General features: G+C 41.4%; 1 protein-coding gene across 4 annotated transcripts in view; it reads right to left on the bottom strand.

The window, feature by feature from the left end:
- Positions 1 to 15,481, bottom strand: part of LOC132400697 (uncharacterized) — an 86,603-nt gene that overhangs the window by 37,444 nt on the left and 33,678 nt on the right. For all 4 annotated transcript variants that reach the window (XM_059981929.1, XM_059981932.1, XM_059981930.1 and 1 more), the window contains exons 3-5: positions 11,068 to 11,145; positions 8,924 to 9,077; positions 5,850 to 5,907 (exon numbers count right to left, since the gene is read on the bottom strand). In XM_059981929.1, coding sequence (XP_059837912.1) covers positions 5,850 to 5,907; positions 8,924 to 9,077; positions 11,068 to 11,138 — 283 coding nt within the window. In that variant the 5' untranslated portion in view covers positions 11,139 to 11,145. The remainder of the gene's footprint in view (positions 1 to 5,849; positions 5,908 to 8,923; positions 9,078 to 11,067; positions 11,146 to 15,481) is intronic.

The raw sequence follows: 15,481 nt of genomic DNA, 5'->3' as shown, positions 1-15,481 counted from the left end.
TGGTGTACAAAAGCTGTTGAAAATCTAGACAAGAAGAAGAGCTCACAAAAGGTTAAAAAAAACTAGGTAATGATAGAGATCTAGAAGATTATAAGGCTAGCAGGAAGGAGCTTAAGGATGAAATTAGGAGAGCCGGAAGGAGCCATGAGAAGGCCTTGGCGGACAGGATTAAGGAAAGCCCCAAGTCATTCTACAAGTATGTGAAGAGCAAGAGGATAAGATATAAGACAATAGGACCAATCAAGTGAGACAGTGGAAAAGTGTGTACGGAACTGGAAGTGATAGCAGAGGTACTTAATGAACAGCTTCAGTATTCATTACAGAAAAGGTCTTTGGTGATTGTAGGGTTGACTTACAGTGGACTGGAAATCTTGAGCATGTAGATATTAAGAAAGAGGATGTGCTGGAGCTTTTGGAAAGCATCAAGTTCGGTAAGTCACTGGGACTGTACGAGATGTACCCCAGGCTATTGTGGGAGGCAAGGAAGGAGATTGCTGTGCCTCTGTCAATGAGCTTTGCATCATCAATGGAGATGGGAAAGGTTCCGGAGGATGGGAGAGGTTCCAAAGGATTGGAGGGTTGCAGATGTTGTTTCTATATTCAAGAAAGGGAGAAGAGGTAGCCCAGAAAATTATAGACCAGTGAGTCTTAGTTCAGTGGTTGGTAAGTTGATGGAGAAGATCCTAAGAGGCAGGATTTGTGAACATTTGGAGAGGCATAATATGATTAGGAATAGTCAGCATGGCTTTGTCAAAGGCAGGTCAAGCCTTAGAAGCATGATTGAAGTTTTTGAGGATGTGACTAAACACATTGATGAAGGTAGAGCAGTAGATGTAGTGTATATGGATTTCATCAAGGCATTTGATAAGGTACCCCATGCAAGGCTTATTGAGAAAGTAAGGAGGCATGGGATCCAAAGGGGCATTGCTTTGTGGATCCAGAACTGGCTTGCTCACAGAAAGCAAAGAGTGGTTGTAGATGGCTCATATTCTGCACGGAGGTCGGTGACCAGTGGTGTGCCTCAGAGATCTGTTCTAGGTCCCCTACTCTTCGTGATTTTTATAAATGATCTGGATGAGAAAGTGGAGGGATGGGTTAGTAAATTTGTTGATGACACAAAGGTTTGGGTGTTGTGGATAGTGTGGAGGGCTGTCAGAGGTTATAGCGGGACATTGATAGGATGCAAAACTGGGCTGAGATGTGGCAGATGGAGTTCAACCCAGATAAGTGTGAGGTGGTTCATTTTGGTAGGTCAAATATGATGGCAGAATATAGTATTAATGGTAAGACTCTTGGCAGTGTGAAGGATCAGAGGGATCTTGGGGTCCGAGTCCATAGGACACTCAAAGCTGCTGCACAGGTTGACTCTGTGGTTTAGAAGGCATATGGTGCATTAGCCTTCATCAGTCATGGGATTGAGTTTAAGAGCCAAGAGGTAATGTTGCATCTATATAGGACCCTCATCAGACCCCACTTGGAGTACTGTGCTCAGTTCTGGTCGCCTCACTTACAAGAAGGATGTGGAAACCATAGAAACGGTGCAGATGAGATTTACAAGGATGTTGCCTGGATTGGGGAGCATGCCTTATGAGAATAGGTTGACTGAATTCAGCCTTTTCTCCTTGAAGCAATGGAGGATGAGAGGTAACCTGATAGAGGTGTACAAGATGATGAGAGGAGATGTCAGGGGTAAATTTTTTACACAGAAAGTGGTGAGTTTTTTGGAATGGGCTGCCGGCAACGTTGGTGGAGGCGAATACAATAGGGTCTTTTAAGAGACTCCTGGATAGGTACATGGAGCTTAGAAAAATTGAGGGCTATGGGTAAGCATAGGTAATTTCTAAGGTAAGGACATGTTTGGCAGAGCTTTGTGATCCAAATGGCCTGTATTGTGCTGTAGGTTTCCATGTTTCTATGTTTCTATTTTTTTCTTTGTTGTCTGCTCTCTCTTTTGTTTTTACATTAGCTTTGACTTCCCTTGTCAGCCACGGTTGTACTATTTTGCTGTTTGAGTATTTCTTCACTTTTGGAATACACATGTCCTGCACCTTCCTCATTTTTTCCAAAAACACACACCATTGCCGCTCTGCTGACATCCCTACCAGCAGCTCTTCCCAATTTACTTTGGCCAACTCCTCTGTGATACCACTGTAATTTCCTTTACTTCACTGGAATACAGCTATGTCAGACTTTACTTTCTCCTTATCAATTTCAAGTTGAACTCACTCATATTTTAATCACTGGTTCCTAAGAGTTCTTTTACCTTTAGCTCCCTAATCGCTTCAGGTTCATTACATAACACCCAATCCAGTATAGCTGATTTCCTAGTAGGCTCAATGACAAACTGCTCTAAAAAGCCATCTCACAGGCATTCAACAAGCTCAATCTCTTGAGATCCATTACCAACCTGATTTTCCCAATCGACCTGCATGTTAAAATCTCGCATGACTATTGTAACATTGCCCTTTTGATACACCTTTTCTATTTTCTGTTGTAATCTGTGGTCCACCTCCCAGCCATTGTTGGGAGGCCTATATAAAAACTGCCATCAGGGTCCTTTTACATTGCGGTTTCTTAACTCAACCCACAAGGATTCAACATCTTCCGATCCTATGTCACATTTTGCTACTGATTTGATGCCATGCTTTACTAAACGAGCAATGCCTCCCCCTCTGCCTACCTTCCTATCCCTCCAATACAACATGTAACCTTGGGCATTCAGCTCCCAACTACAACCATCCTTCAGCCACAATCCAGGGATGGCCACAACATTATACCTGGTAATCTGTAAAGGTGCAACAAGATCATCTACTTTATTTCTTATACTTCACACATTGAGATACAATGCCTTGAATACCATATTTGCTACTCTTTTTGATTTTGCATCCTTAACATACTGATACTAACCCTGTTGGCTGCAACTGTGTCCCATCACCTGCCTGTCCTTCCTGATATTTGACTGCATACTACCTTCACTTTTTTACAATTCATCCTATCCTGAGTCCCTTCACTCCAGTTCCCACCCCACCTGCCAAGTTAGTTTAAACCCTCCTCAAAAGCTCCAACAAACCTGCCCACTAGAATATTGGTCCCCCTCATATTCAGGTACCTTTTATTGCATTAAAAGATATCTGAATGAATGGCAAAGAAACTATATAAATGAAGTGAGCAGTTCAAGCTTATTAGAAATGTGGTAAGGAATATCAAGAAGTATGAAAGAAACACAGGGTGAACTAAAGTCCATTCCTGTGTCTTTGATTTCTGCCATGGACAGTTGGTTTGTCTGCATCTTCTTTTTAGCCTATAAGAATTGCACCTGCGTTTTAGAAATCCTTTGTTTTAGAAATGATTTCTAATTTGGAAATCTTTTATAAAATAGAAATCCTTTTTAAATGTGTTTTAAGAAATTTGTTTGAATTTAAACATATATCACTGAAAATAAATTAAGTGTACTTTGTTAGATGGAAATATCTCCTCCTTGGGGGACCAACTGGTCAAGTAATGATCATCGACAGGAAAACTCACCATGGAGAATAAAGAGGGAAGTAAACTAGTCTTTGAAGATTAGCTAGTTATATTATAACCTCCCTTCAGTGAGAGTACTCGTGGCTATCAATATTGGATAAGGCTTAAGGTCTTCATCTGAGTTTAGAACTTCGTGGTCAGGAAACTCAACATAATCACAACATTAAATTTAAAACTCCGAACATTAAAGCTATAAACCCGTGGTGTTTTGCTAAGTATCTTGGTAGGTTTATTACCCAGACACTCTGTCGTCTTCAAGCAAGCTACTCAACACTTGCCTTTAATAATGTCATGTTGGCTTTCTTTGACACCACTTATAGTTCTAATTTGCATTTAATTGTTTTTTCGATTGCTATTTCTAAAAGATACTCTCTAACTATGCTTATCCATTCCTTTTTCTGTACAAATTGAGATCAATCACTTGTCATTCCTTAGTTTTGGACCTGCTCTGGTCCGGGAAGGATTGAAAGGCTACTTTCCACCTTTCTGTTCATCATTGCATTCATTTTGAGGATTGAAAAACTACTGAATATTTCCTTCTTTATTTATTTTTGTTGAGTTCCAACAAGCAAGGACAGCATCTCCTGTGATGAAGACAGAGGTAGATGCTTTAATAGCAATCAAAAAGTCAGAGAAATTGATTCACGCAGAGAGTAATTGGAATTTGGAAGTTTGGGTATCTCCTTGGGGAAAATAGGAGGAAAACCTGCAAGAGTTAAAATAGATAAACTGCAATTCTGAGATGAGGTGACGGAAATATGAGAAGATTTAGGGACTGAAAATATCAGCATATATTTGCTAGTTACATGATCTCTTTCTCTGCTGCATTTTCTATCCAATCCTGAAAACTCTCTGGGAGTATATTTTTATACATCCTTTCACTATACTTATCACTGTAAAATAGTTTAGATATCCTCTTATATCCATTGCTAATCATCTTTTCATATTTTTGCCCCTTTTATTCCTGTACTTTGAATTACTTCATGGCAGAACTGTATTGCCATTTATTTCTTTGTCTCCAGCCCAGAAGGCAGCGGGAAACCAGTGGCAGGAGGCTTTTTCCTGCGTTTCTTATCAGACATGCCCAGCTATAGTGAGGGAGAACTGGCTGGAAATAGAAAGGGGGGTGGGGTGCTGCCACTGGCTTCACTGAGAGGCCACTCTTCCTCCTGGTTCCAGGTTGTGCAAAATGCTGTGGAGCCAGCAGCTCCCACATTCCCTTCCATCTGGGAGTTCCCTAAATCTTGGAAAATGAGGGATGTCTCTTGAATGTAATAATATCAGCTGCCAAGATAATGGTATTGGATGCATGTGCCAGGCAATACAATTACTTAGCAATAGCCACCATGCCCCACCCCTACACCCAGAGCCACAATGGGTCTGCTACCCTTTCGGAGAGATGGCCACTACTATCAAAGCTCATGTTAATAATACCTGTTGTGATACAGACCACCCACTGAGCTTTGCAGCCAAGTGGATTCCCAAACATTCAGGATTATCATTAAATAAAAATCACCAGGAATAAAAGTTGAAAAGTGTTACATTAACATTTGGAAAGGGCCTTTGGCCAAACAATCAAAGCCAACCATAAGATATAGGAGCAAAATTAAGCCATTCAGCCCATCAAGTCTGCTCTGCCATTCAGTCATTTTCATCTATTTTAACCCCAATGTCCTTTCTTCTCCCCATGATCCTTACCAATCAAGAACTCAGCAATCTCTGCCTTAAATACACACAACAGCTTGACCTCCACAGCCTCTATGGCCACAAATTCCATAAATTTATCATTCACTAGCTGAAAAAAAATTCTCCATCTTAATTTTAAAAGAAGTCCCTTTATTCTGAGGCTATGCCCTCAGATCCTAGACGCTCCTAGTAATTGAAACATCTCATCATTCCCACTCTATCAAGGACATTCCATATCATTAAGTTTCACTGAGATCTCCCCGATCCTTCTGAACTCCATCAAGTCCAGGCCCATCAGAAATATCAAGCATTTCTCATCTATTAAGGTTTCCATGCCTGGAATCGTTCCGATCCTCATTGAATGACAGTTCTCAGGCATACTGATAGATAGATAGATAGACCCCACAGTGCAGCCAAGGCTACAAGTGAAGACTCGTTTCAGAGTAACTATCTTCGTACAAAGTTTGCATTGATATATTTTGGTGTGTTGTTAGCTCTCAGCCCAAATAATTCAATTTTGCTCTCAGAACACAAATCAACACTGAAGATTGCTGTGCCCTTAACTCCAACATATTTGAAGAATTATAAGCAGTTTATAAACACTCTGACATTTCATAATGATAGTGAGCAAATGTTACCTCTTTGCCAGGGTGTTGAAGTAATTGCAGAACCCCCCGATGGACTGTCACTAGTCTTCTGTTAACGAGAAACAGAACAGAATGACTGCCTTTCCGTCACATCTTGACTTCCTCAGCTGTTGGAAGCTGTTGAGATTTACCTTCAGCTCTTCAGTCTGAAAGCCCTTTACATCTGACTTACATTTGCGATATCTAATTTTTGGTCTGAAAGTTAATTGCTGGAAATACGTCTTTTGAAAATTTTAATTGAGTATTTGTACACCACCCTGCTTTCTTGTTTAAGAATTAGTAAGCACCCATTTGAACATTCTGCTAGAATAAATTTTAACTGATATTATGTATATTGAAAAAAATTAGAAGAGTCCTAGAATGGACTGTGCCATATGTATTCAAAAGATTTTATTCCATGCACCATAAAACCATAAGATCTTACCTTCTGACGTGTAACTCAGGAGTAATCTTCAAAGTTCTAAGTAAGTTTATTATCAAAGTGCATCTATGTCACCGTATACACCATATACAAATCTGAGATTCATTTTCTTATGGATATATATACTCAATAAATCCATAGTGGAATAACAACCATAATATAATCAATGAAATATTGCACCAACAGGGAGGACATACAGTGTGCAAAAAACAACAGAATGTGCAAATAATAATAATAATAATTAATTAAATAATAATAAGTAATAAGTAATAAATATTGAGAATATGAGACAGTAAGTCCTTGAAAGTCAGTCCATAGGTTGTGGGAACAGTTCAGCGATGTGGCAAGTGAAGTTGAGTGAAGTTATCCCTACTGGTTCAAAAGCCTGGTGGTTGAGGGGTAATAACTGTTCCTCAAACTGGTAATGTGAGTCCCAAGGCTCCTGTAGCTTCATCCTGATGACAGCTGCGAGAAGGGAGCATGGCTTCTTGATGATGAATGCAACTTTCCTGCCACAGCATTCCATGTGGATGTTAAGGGCTTTGCCCGCAATGAACTGGACTGTATCCAGTACTTTTTTCTGTTCAAGGACATTAGTGTTTCCATACCAGGTTGTGATGCAACCAGCCAATATACCCTCCACCACACATCTATAGAAGTTTCTCAAAGTTTTAGATACCATGACGAAACTTTGCAAACTCCTAAGGAAGTAGAGGCACTGCTGTGCTTTCTTCATAATGGCACTTATGTGCTGGGCCTGGACAAATCCTTTGAAATGATAACACCAAGGAACTTGAAGTTGCTGATCCTGTCCAACTCTGACCCCCCAATGAGTACGAGGCCACCAGTTTCCTTCTCATTCACTAATACCCACTGCAACCATGGAACATCAATGGTGAAGAGAGTATTTGAGAAGCTGGTGGGTGACGTGCCAGTCAAGCATGGTACATAGTCATTTGCAGCTGCACACATAATGGGTGGCAGGCTGGTGGCCTAGTGTCATCAACGCCAGCCTTCAGAGTGAAGGCTCCTGAGTTTGAATCCAGCCAGCTCCATCCAGTTAATAATAACTCATCAGTTATTATTAACTTCAAACTTTCTGCATAATCACTCAGAGTGACCTGCATGTGCATGTAACGAGATCTGTATAACCCATCTCCTTCTACCTTAGGTCACAAACTTATCAATCACCCCTTGTATGTTGTTTTAAAGAGAAATTTAATTCCAAGACACACAAAACTTTGAAGCAATCATCCAAGATTTATCTTTGACCTGAAGGGGAATTATTCAATCCACACTAGGATATCATGATTAGTCTTTACCTCTTGGTTCAAATGTTTCTCTACAATAAGCCTTTTGAGGCAAAGGACGACAGTCTAATATCCTACTAACACTAGTGTTTGAATTTCAGCTAGTTAGGGAAATTGTTACTGTTATAAATTTTGTAATATTGTTAGATGTGGACAGTAAGGAATTTGAAGCATTGCATTACATCAAATTTGGAAAGAAAACTGCAGATGAAAGGAAATAAATATTTCTAAACATTCTGCTCCCTCTTTTCCAGTTATATCCCCTCACCGATGTTATTCATGGATAGTGGTGGATCCTCCAGTGAATTTCATTTTATTCCTAAATCAGATTTGACAGCAAATACAAGTTGGCTCAAGATCTGCAGGGCAGAAAATTTCTCCTTGACTGAGCAGTCACTTGACATCTTCTATTGTTACATTCCTTCGGGTTGATCATCCCACAGTCAAAAGTGGAAGCCTTGATTGACAGTTTGCTGTTATGGTGGTCTTACCACTGTACAAGCTGAGATTAGATCACATAACGCAGATTGCTGATTAAATATTGGATTCTTTGGCCACCTTTAGTTAAAACTGTGCTTATTTTATGCATCCAAGCATTCGGGATGACACTGGAATAGTTTTCAACACTTGAGGAGTTACTAAGATTTTTATTTTCATTAATTGCTTCAATAATCTATTGATCTGCTCGTGAATTGTTTGCATCAGCAAAAACAAGAAGACAATTTTAATTTTATTAATACACACAAATGCTGAAGAAACCTAGCAGGCCAAGCAGCATCTATGGAAAAGAATAAACAGTTAACATTTCAGGCTGAGACTGATTACTCTTTTCCATAGATGCTGCCTGGCCTGCTGAGTTCCTCCAGCATTTTGTATGTATTACTTTGATTTCCAGCATCTGCAGGTTTTCTCTTGCTTTTGACAATTTAATTTATTCATTTCCCAGATTCCGTATGTCCCAGGCAATGCCAGAGTTTATTTCCCATTCCCAATTGCCCTTTGAGAAGGTGGTGGTAACATAACAATGAGACCCATGTCGTCTCAGATGTCGTTCAGACCAAATAACATGTGTCTGCAGTCATATCCGGTTAAGGATTTCACATTTCCATCACATATTAGTGAAGCAGATGTGTTAATTCAACAATTCAAAATCTTTAACAATGATTGTTAGCTAGATTAGACGCTGTTCAAATTATTGATTGAATTTAAATTCCACAGCTGCTGTGGTCAGATTTGATTTCAGGTCCCTGAATGACAGTCCACAGCTCTGAATTATTAGCCCTGTAACTTAAACCACAGTCAAGCGCAAATTCAGCCACTACTGTCCATAATACCTGCATGTAGTATAAAATGTGACCATCTTCTACACCCCAAGCTGAGAAATGACCGGTGTTCATCCGGCATGATACTGGCTTCCTCATTATCCTATATGTGGAGCCAGAACTCGCAGAGTGTGCAGATGTGCAAGTAAGCAGAAGATTCCTCTTTCTGTGAAAACATTTCCAGAAATAATCAAATCTCAAAGTAGACACAATATTATTGAAACTTTCAAAGCACCTATTTGTATCTGTATATTTATAATTAAATAATAATTGATTAACAGTAGGATTCACAGTTGTACTTCCCCTGACAAAATGAACTTCAAAAAACTTTTGTGGTTAACCTGTTACAAAAAATTCCCATCATGTTACCAATAAGAACATAAACTGACTTGACAATAGACGTTGATTCAGAGGGTGTGTCAGTGCCATTTGGCATATTGTATCAGTCTACAGAAAGATAAAGAACAAACTGAAACCATGACTAAAAGTATGAACTAAGATTATAATATTAACTAAGATTTTGAGATAAGCTCTTTCCAACATTGATAATAACTGCAGAATTGGCATTGATTCCATGGTAACCTCAAGAGAATGTACAATTTGAATTCTGCTAAAATAAACAGAGTGTCCTCCTCTTTTCTTGCATTATATCGACGACTACATCGGTGTTGCTTCCTGCACACATGCTGAGCTCGTCAACTTTGCCTCCAACTTTCACCCCGCCCTCAAATTCACCTGGTCTATTTCCGACACCTCCCTCCCCTTTCTAGATCTTTCTGTTTCTATCTCTGGAGACACCCTGTCCACCGATGTCTACTACAAACCTACTAACTCCCACAGCTACCTAGACTATTCCTCCTCCCACCCTGTCTCCTGCAAAAATGCTATCCCTTTCTCTCAATTCCTCCGCCTCCGCCGCATCTGCTCTCAGGATGAGGCTTTTCATTCTAGGACAAAGGAGATGTCTTCCTTTTAAAGAAAATGGCTTCCCTTCTTCCACCATCAACTCTGCCCTCCATCATGTCTCCCATATTTCACGCACCTCTGCCCTCACCCCATCCCCCCGCCAGCCCACCAGGGATAGAGTACCCCTGGTCCTCACTTATCATCCTACCAGCCAACAGATCCAACGTATAACTTCCGCCACCTCCTAAGTGATCCAGCCACATCTTCCCCTCCCCTCCACTCTCAGCTTCCCTTGTCCATTCATCCCCCCCCCCCAATCCCTCCCCACCGACCTCCCTCCAGGCACTCATCCCTGCAAACGGAAGAAGTGCTACACCTGCCCCCACACTTCTTCCCTCACCACCATCCCGGGACCCAGACAGTCCTTTCAGGTGAGGCACCACTTCACCTGCGAGTCAACTGGGGTGATATACTGTATCCGGTGCTCCCAATGTGGCCATTTATATATTGGGGAGACCCGCCACAGACTGGGAGACCATTTCGCCGAACACCGGCGCTCAGTCCTCCAGCAGTGGCGGGATCTCCCTGTGGCCACACACTTCAATTCCACAGACCACTCCCACTCCGACATGTCTGTCCATGGCCGCCTCTACCGTCAAGATGAGGTCACACGCAGGTCGATGGAGCAATACGTTATCTCCCACCAAGGTAGCCTCCTACCTGCCGGCATGAACATTCAACTCACAGACCTCCGTTGATACTCCTGCCCCCCCCCCCCCTTACTCCCATCCCTATCTATTATTTTAGTCTGGTTCTCTTTCTCTCTCTTTTCCCCCCTCAGTATAATCTCTCCCCCCCCACCCCCAGCCGTACCTTTCTTTCTCTTTTATTTCCCATAATTCTCCACCTTCCCCCTAGCCCATTTCCCTCCAGCCTATCACTTCCCGGCTCTCTACTTCATCCCTCCCCCCACTTCTTATCCCCCCTCGACCACCCCATGTTACTTCTCTCCTGATGAAGGGTTTCAGCCCGAAATGTCGTCACTACCTCCTCCCATAAATGCTGTCTGGCCTGCTGAGTTCTGCCAGCATTTTTTTTTTATTTAGAGTGTTTCCATTATTCAGTAATTCATCATATTCTGATTTAAGTAAACCAATTGCAATATGTAGTGTGCATATAATAAAACTGAATATATTCAAGATGTCTCCCAGTCTTTCAAAGTTACCCAAAATTTAAAGCAAGTATCAAACCTCTTCGGTGGACTTCCATTAGTCTGTTCTTCAGTTGAGCATTTCCTACTCTGCTTCTTGGTAGTTGACATTTACACCCTAGAAATAGACATATGCAAAATTGAATTTGTTTCCTTTCACACTACAAAGTTATAGTGAGTCCTTGCATGCATTGCTACAAAAGTGTTTCAGTATGTGGCTGGCCTGGATAAGTGGGACAAGTTGTGCTGGTGTTTGGCTGCTCCCAGGTGAGTGAATGCCAGACTCACAGGGACTCGCTTAAATCCAGGAAAGCTTGAGTGACAGATGGAGATGAACCAGTTACTCTGCTTTGTCAGTGAACTGCAGATGGAGACCAACATCATCAGCAGCTCAAGTTGGGAATCCCTAGAATAATCAAATCTCAGTTTGCATTAATTACATAACAACTTCTATTAATCAAGAATGGGTCCTAATGCATGTCACCAAGTCCTAACATTTACCACTGCTCTCAGATTCACACATTGATCTCACAGCTGCCTGTTCCACCAAAAATGATCCCTTTCTCCAATGCCCTACAATCACTTGCACGCTTGCCACTCTCTTCTGGGTTGAAGCAACGGGAGTCAAACGCAGGTCTCGTGACTCATTGTCACCACCACAGAACCTATGGAAGGAGACTAGCAATGCTTACACCGCCATCATCAGCGGTTTCATTATCATCCACAGGTTTCTCACATCCCACACCCTTCCGTGTCAGCCAGAAGCTTCTGACTTACAAATTGAAAATGGTGCAAAGGTGAATATTCAACAGTAAACACTAATCATTATCCTTATAATTTTCTTCCCTCATTAGTTAGGGATCTCCTCCTACCCAAGCAGTGATTAAGAAAGCAACCCCTTTCTTTTTGTAAGAAAGCATTACAAAAATCAATAAATCAAATCATATGAAAATATTGAATAAAAGGTCACCAGATTTCTTCAAATTTAAAAGATGTATCAAATGTCCGACTTCTTATTTTCTCTAAGCTTAAACAGGGCATGATGGAGGAAAGCCAATAAAAAATAGTAGGTGGATTAGGATCCTTCCAATGGCTCTCCTAGCCAGTAAAGTTGAAAAGGCTATCATCTGCTGAGCGGAAACAGGAATATATCCTGCTTCTGGTGGAATAATCCCAAAAATTTGAGTAAGTAAATTTGGTTGTAAGTCCAGAACCAAGACTTTTGATAAAGTTTTAAATACATCTTTCCAAAAATTATCTACCTTTATGTAAGACCAAAACACATGAGTTAAAGTGGCCACATCAATATTACATTTATCGTAAATAGGATTGATATTGGGAAAAATACAGGCTAATTTATCCTTTGACATGTTTGCCCAATGCACTACCTAGAACTGTATCAGGAATGATGGGCATTCAATAGTCTCATATGATTTGATCTATTGATTTTTGTAATGACTCTTCCAATTATTCTTCCAAAGTTTTGGATTTGATCAGAAAGTCTTTCTTTTCTTGCTTTTACTCTCAGGATGGACTGCCCAGTCCCTTTTTTTCCCTTTTTGTTTGTGTTTGTATAGAACAGTGGGGGGGGTTTTCACATAAAAATGTCAAGAAGTATTTTTTCTCTTCATGAATTGATAAGAGGAGAATTAATTATCTTTTTCCTTATTATACATTCTATATCAGATTAATACTACGCATGATTTTGACAATGTTTATTTTATCTTATTTATGTATTGTTATTAATATATATATATATTTGAGATAATTCTCCTTTGCTTGCATATATGCTCTTTTTAAATCAATAAAAAGATTAATAAAAAAAAGAAAGCAACACCAAATCTGTTGATAGTAGTCTAGACACTGAGAGTTGAAGTTGGCAACTTATGTGATTAACTTATATATGATGTATCACTCAGGGTCAGAAGAGGTAAATCTTGGAGCACAGTATAGAAAATGACTGACGATGAAGGGCAAAGTAAGATGTGATGCAACTGTTGGCCGACAGACCAGCTTCCACTGAAATGTGATGGAACATGAATAAGATGGAGTGCTACAAGGTGAAAGAGATGCGACTGCTCCCAGGGAATCATGCACTTGTCACAGAGCGGTATCTGCATGAGGTGATTAGTGACTGGCTTATTGTTGTCACATAGTCATATAGAACTCTACAGCATAGAAACAGGCCCTTTGACCCATCTTGTCCATGCCGACATGCACCTGGACCATAGCCCTCCATACGCCTCCCGTCTACGTACCTATCCAAATTTCTTTCAAATGTTGAAACCAATCTCACATCCACCACTTGCACTGGCAGCCCATTCCACACTCCCACCACCCTCTGAGGGAAGAAGATTCCCTTCCTTTTCCCCTTTAACATTTCACCTTTCAGCCTTAACCCATGGCTTATGGTTGTAGCTTCTACATGTGAACTTAAGTAAGGGATCTCAAACAATATGATCCGCTTCTCTCTGGGGGTGAAGGGCTTGTGAACGGTAGTAATCAGCGTCAAGGGCTGGCTTGGGTCATCACAATTCTCGACCTGAGGTTGTCTGACCCAAGAGATAGGTGACACCACAAGAGAAATATCTGCGTGTAACCTCTCCCTCAAATATCTCCATTCTAATTCCCGTGCTAAGCAAAATATAAAGGATGGATAAAAATTTAACAGTCCATACTGAAAACCACAGAGTATGTACAATACTCTGCAATCTTCACTATTTCTAGAGGTGGTCACCCACAGATGTACACAAAAGGTTTTTTAGGGAGCTGGCGATACAAAATGTTAGTGGACACAGGGTCATCAGTGTCAATAACTGATCTACCCTTGCCCACGAATGGAAAGGCAATTTTCATAACCAGTGCAGGAGGTGAAACTATGAGGGGCAGAGTGAGCCTCAAGTTGTTGAGATTGAGGGAGTTCAGCTTTCTGGGTGTACCCAAACAATGAGGGTACTGTCCTGGGGATAGACACACTGAGTAGGGCAGGTGCCATCAGCGACTCAGGAAAGGGAGAAATAACATGGACAAGATGGACAGCAGATGTGTGTGATCCCCAGAGAAGACACCATGACTCAGCAGAGGTAGCAGCTCCGTGCAGGGGATAGAGACAGGACAATGATCGTGAGTCAGCTCAGGAGGCCCCAGTGATATGGGCCAATCACTGTGAAGAATTATTACAAGTCGTGCAGCTGTCTGCAGAGGTAGCAGCAATTAAAGTAAAAACTCATCAGAAAGGGGAGAGGGTACAGATCATGGGGCAAAGAGAGCAGCAGATGAACATGAGATGACAGAAATTGCAAGTGTGGAGGAAGAAACTACTAGGACCAATTTAGTAAAATTTAGTTGTCCTTCGCAATCTTACTCAGGGTAACCCTTTGAGGGATTGAAGAAAACAGCAACAACATATTGCTGATCAGAGAGAGTCTGAGCATAGTCCTCCTGTAGCTGGGTGACCAAGTCATGATATGGAAGCTGCCTGAAAAGACGGGTGGATAAGGCCACAGTCTGTGGCGGAGGCCAATTCTGTGGGCATATTTAAGATGGAAGCTGATAGTTTCCTGATTGGTCAGGGCTTCAAAGGATATGGTGAGAGGGCAGGTGTATGGAGTTTAGTGGGATCTGGGATCAGCCATGATGCAATGACGGAGCAGACTCAATGGCCTAATTGTGCTCCTATGTCTTATGGACCACAGATGGTGCTCCAGATAAATGACACCTATGTACGTTGGTGTACAGACCAGGCAGGGCAGCCAGTGGAAACACTGGACACAGGTTAAACTGTGTGACTTGCCTTCTTTACACCCTCACAGACAGAACAAGGGATCAAGTCCACCCATTTACAATGCCATTTGTCACATCTAACCACATCTGATGGGATGTAGACCCACGGAAGTAAGAGAGTGAAAACACAAATGCAGAAGGCAGAGAGAATGTGTCAGCGAACCGTGAATAAAGTTTAATGTATAACGGTAACTATACTTTGTAATGAAGGCTGGATTTCAGAGGTTGATGGTTGGTTGCATAGATCGGAATAGAAAGATATTGAGGAAAATAAGATGGGAAGGGATCCGAGTTAAGGCAAAGGCATCAAGTTCCACAACCTCGATGACAAGGCAGACCAAGGTAGAGAGAGAAAGCCACACAGTGTTGGAAGGCAGCCACCCCAGCTGAATGGGAAGTGAACACAAATAAACCGGACCCTCTAGGTGGTTGGGCCGGGACGGTCTGGGAGGGGGTTCCACCGGGACAAGGTCCTTTCAGCTGTTCAAATAGATACCACCCCAAACCCTCCCACAGATCAATTAAAAGATTGGTTGTCAAGATAATTCTGATAATCTTCTGTCATGGCATGGAATGTGAACTGTTGCCTGTGAATCTAAAACAAAGTTTCCTTGCTGTAGCTCTGCTTACAGAGGAACTACTGACAGCCATTACTGATCATTTTATCAGAG

The sequence above is a fragment of the Hypanus sabinus genome, chromosome 10 (genome assembly GCF_030144855.1).
Source record: "Hypanus sabinus isolate sHypSab1 chromosome 10, sHypSab1.hap1, whole genome shotgun sequence".
Classification (NCBI taxonomy): domain Eukaryota; kingdom Metazoa; phylum Chordata; class Chondrichthyes; order Myliobatiformes; family Dasyatidae; genus Hypanus; species Hypanus sabinus.
This window is presented reverse-complemented; position numbering and strand designations above follow the sequence as displayed.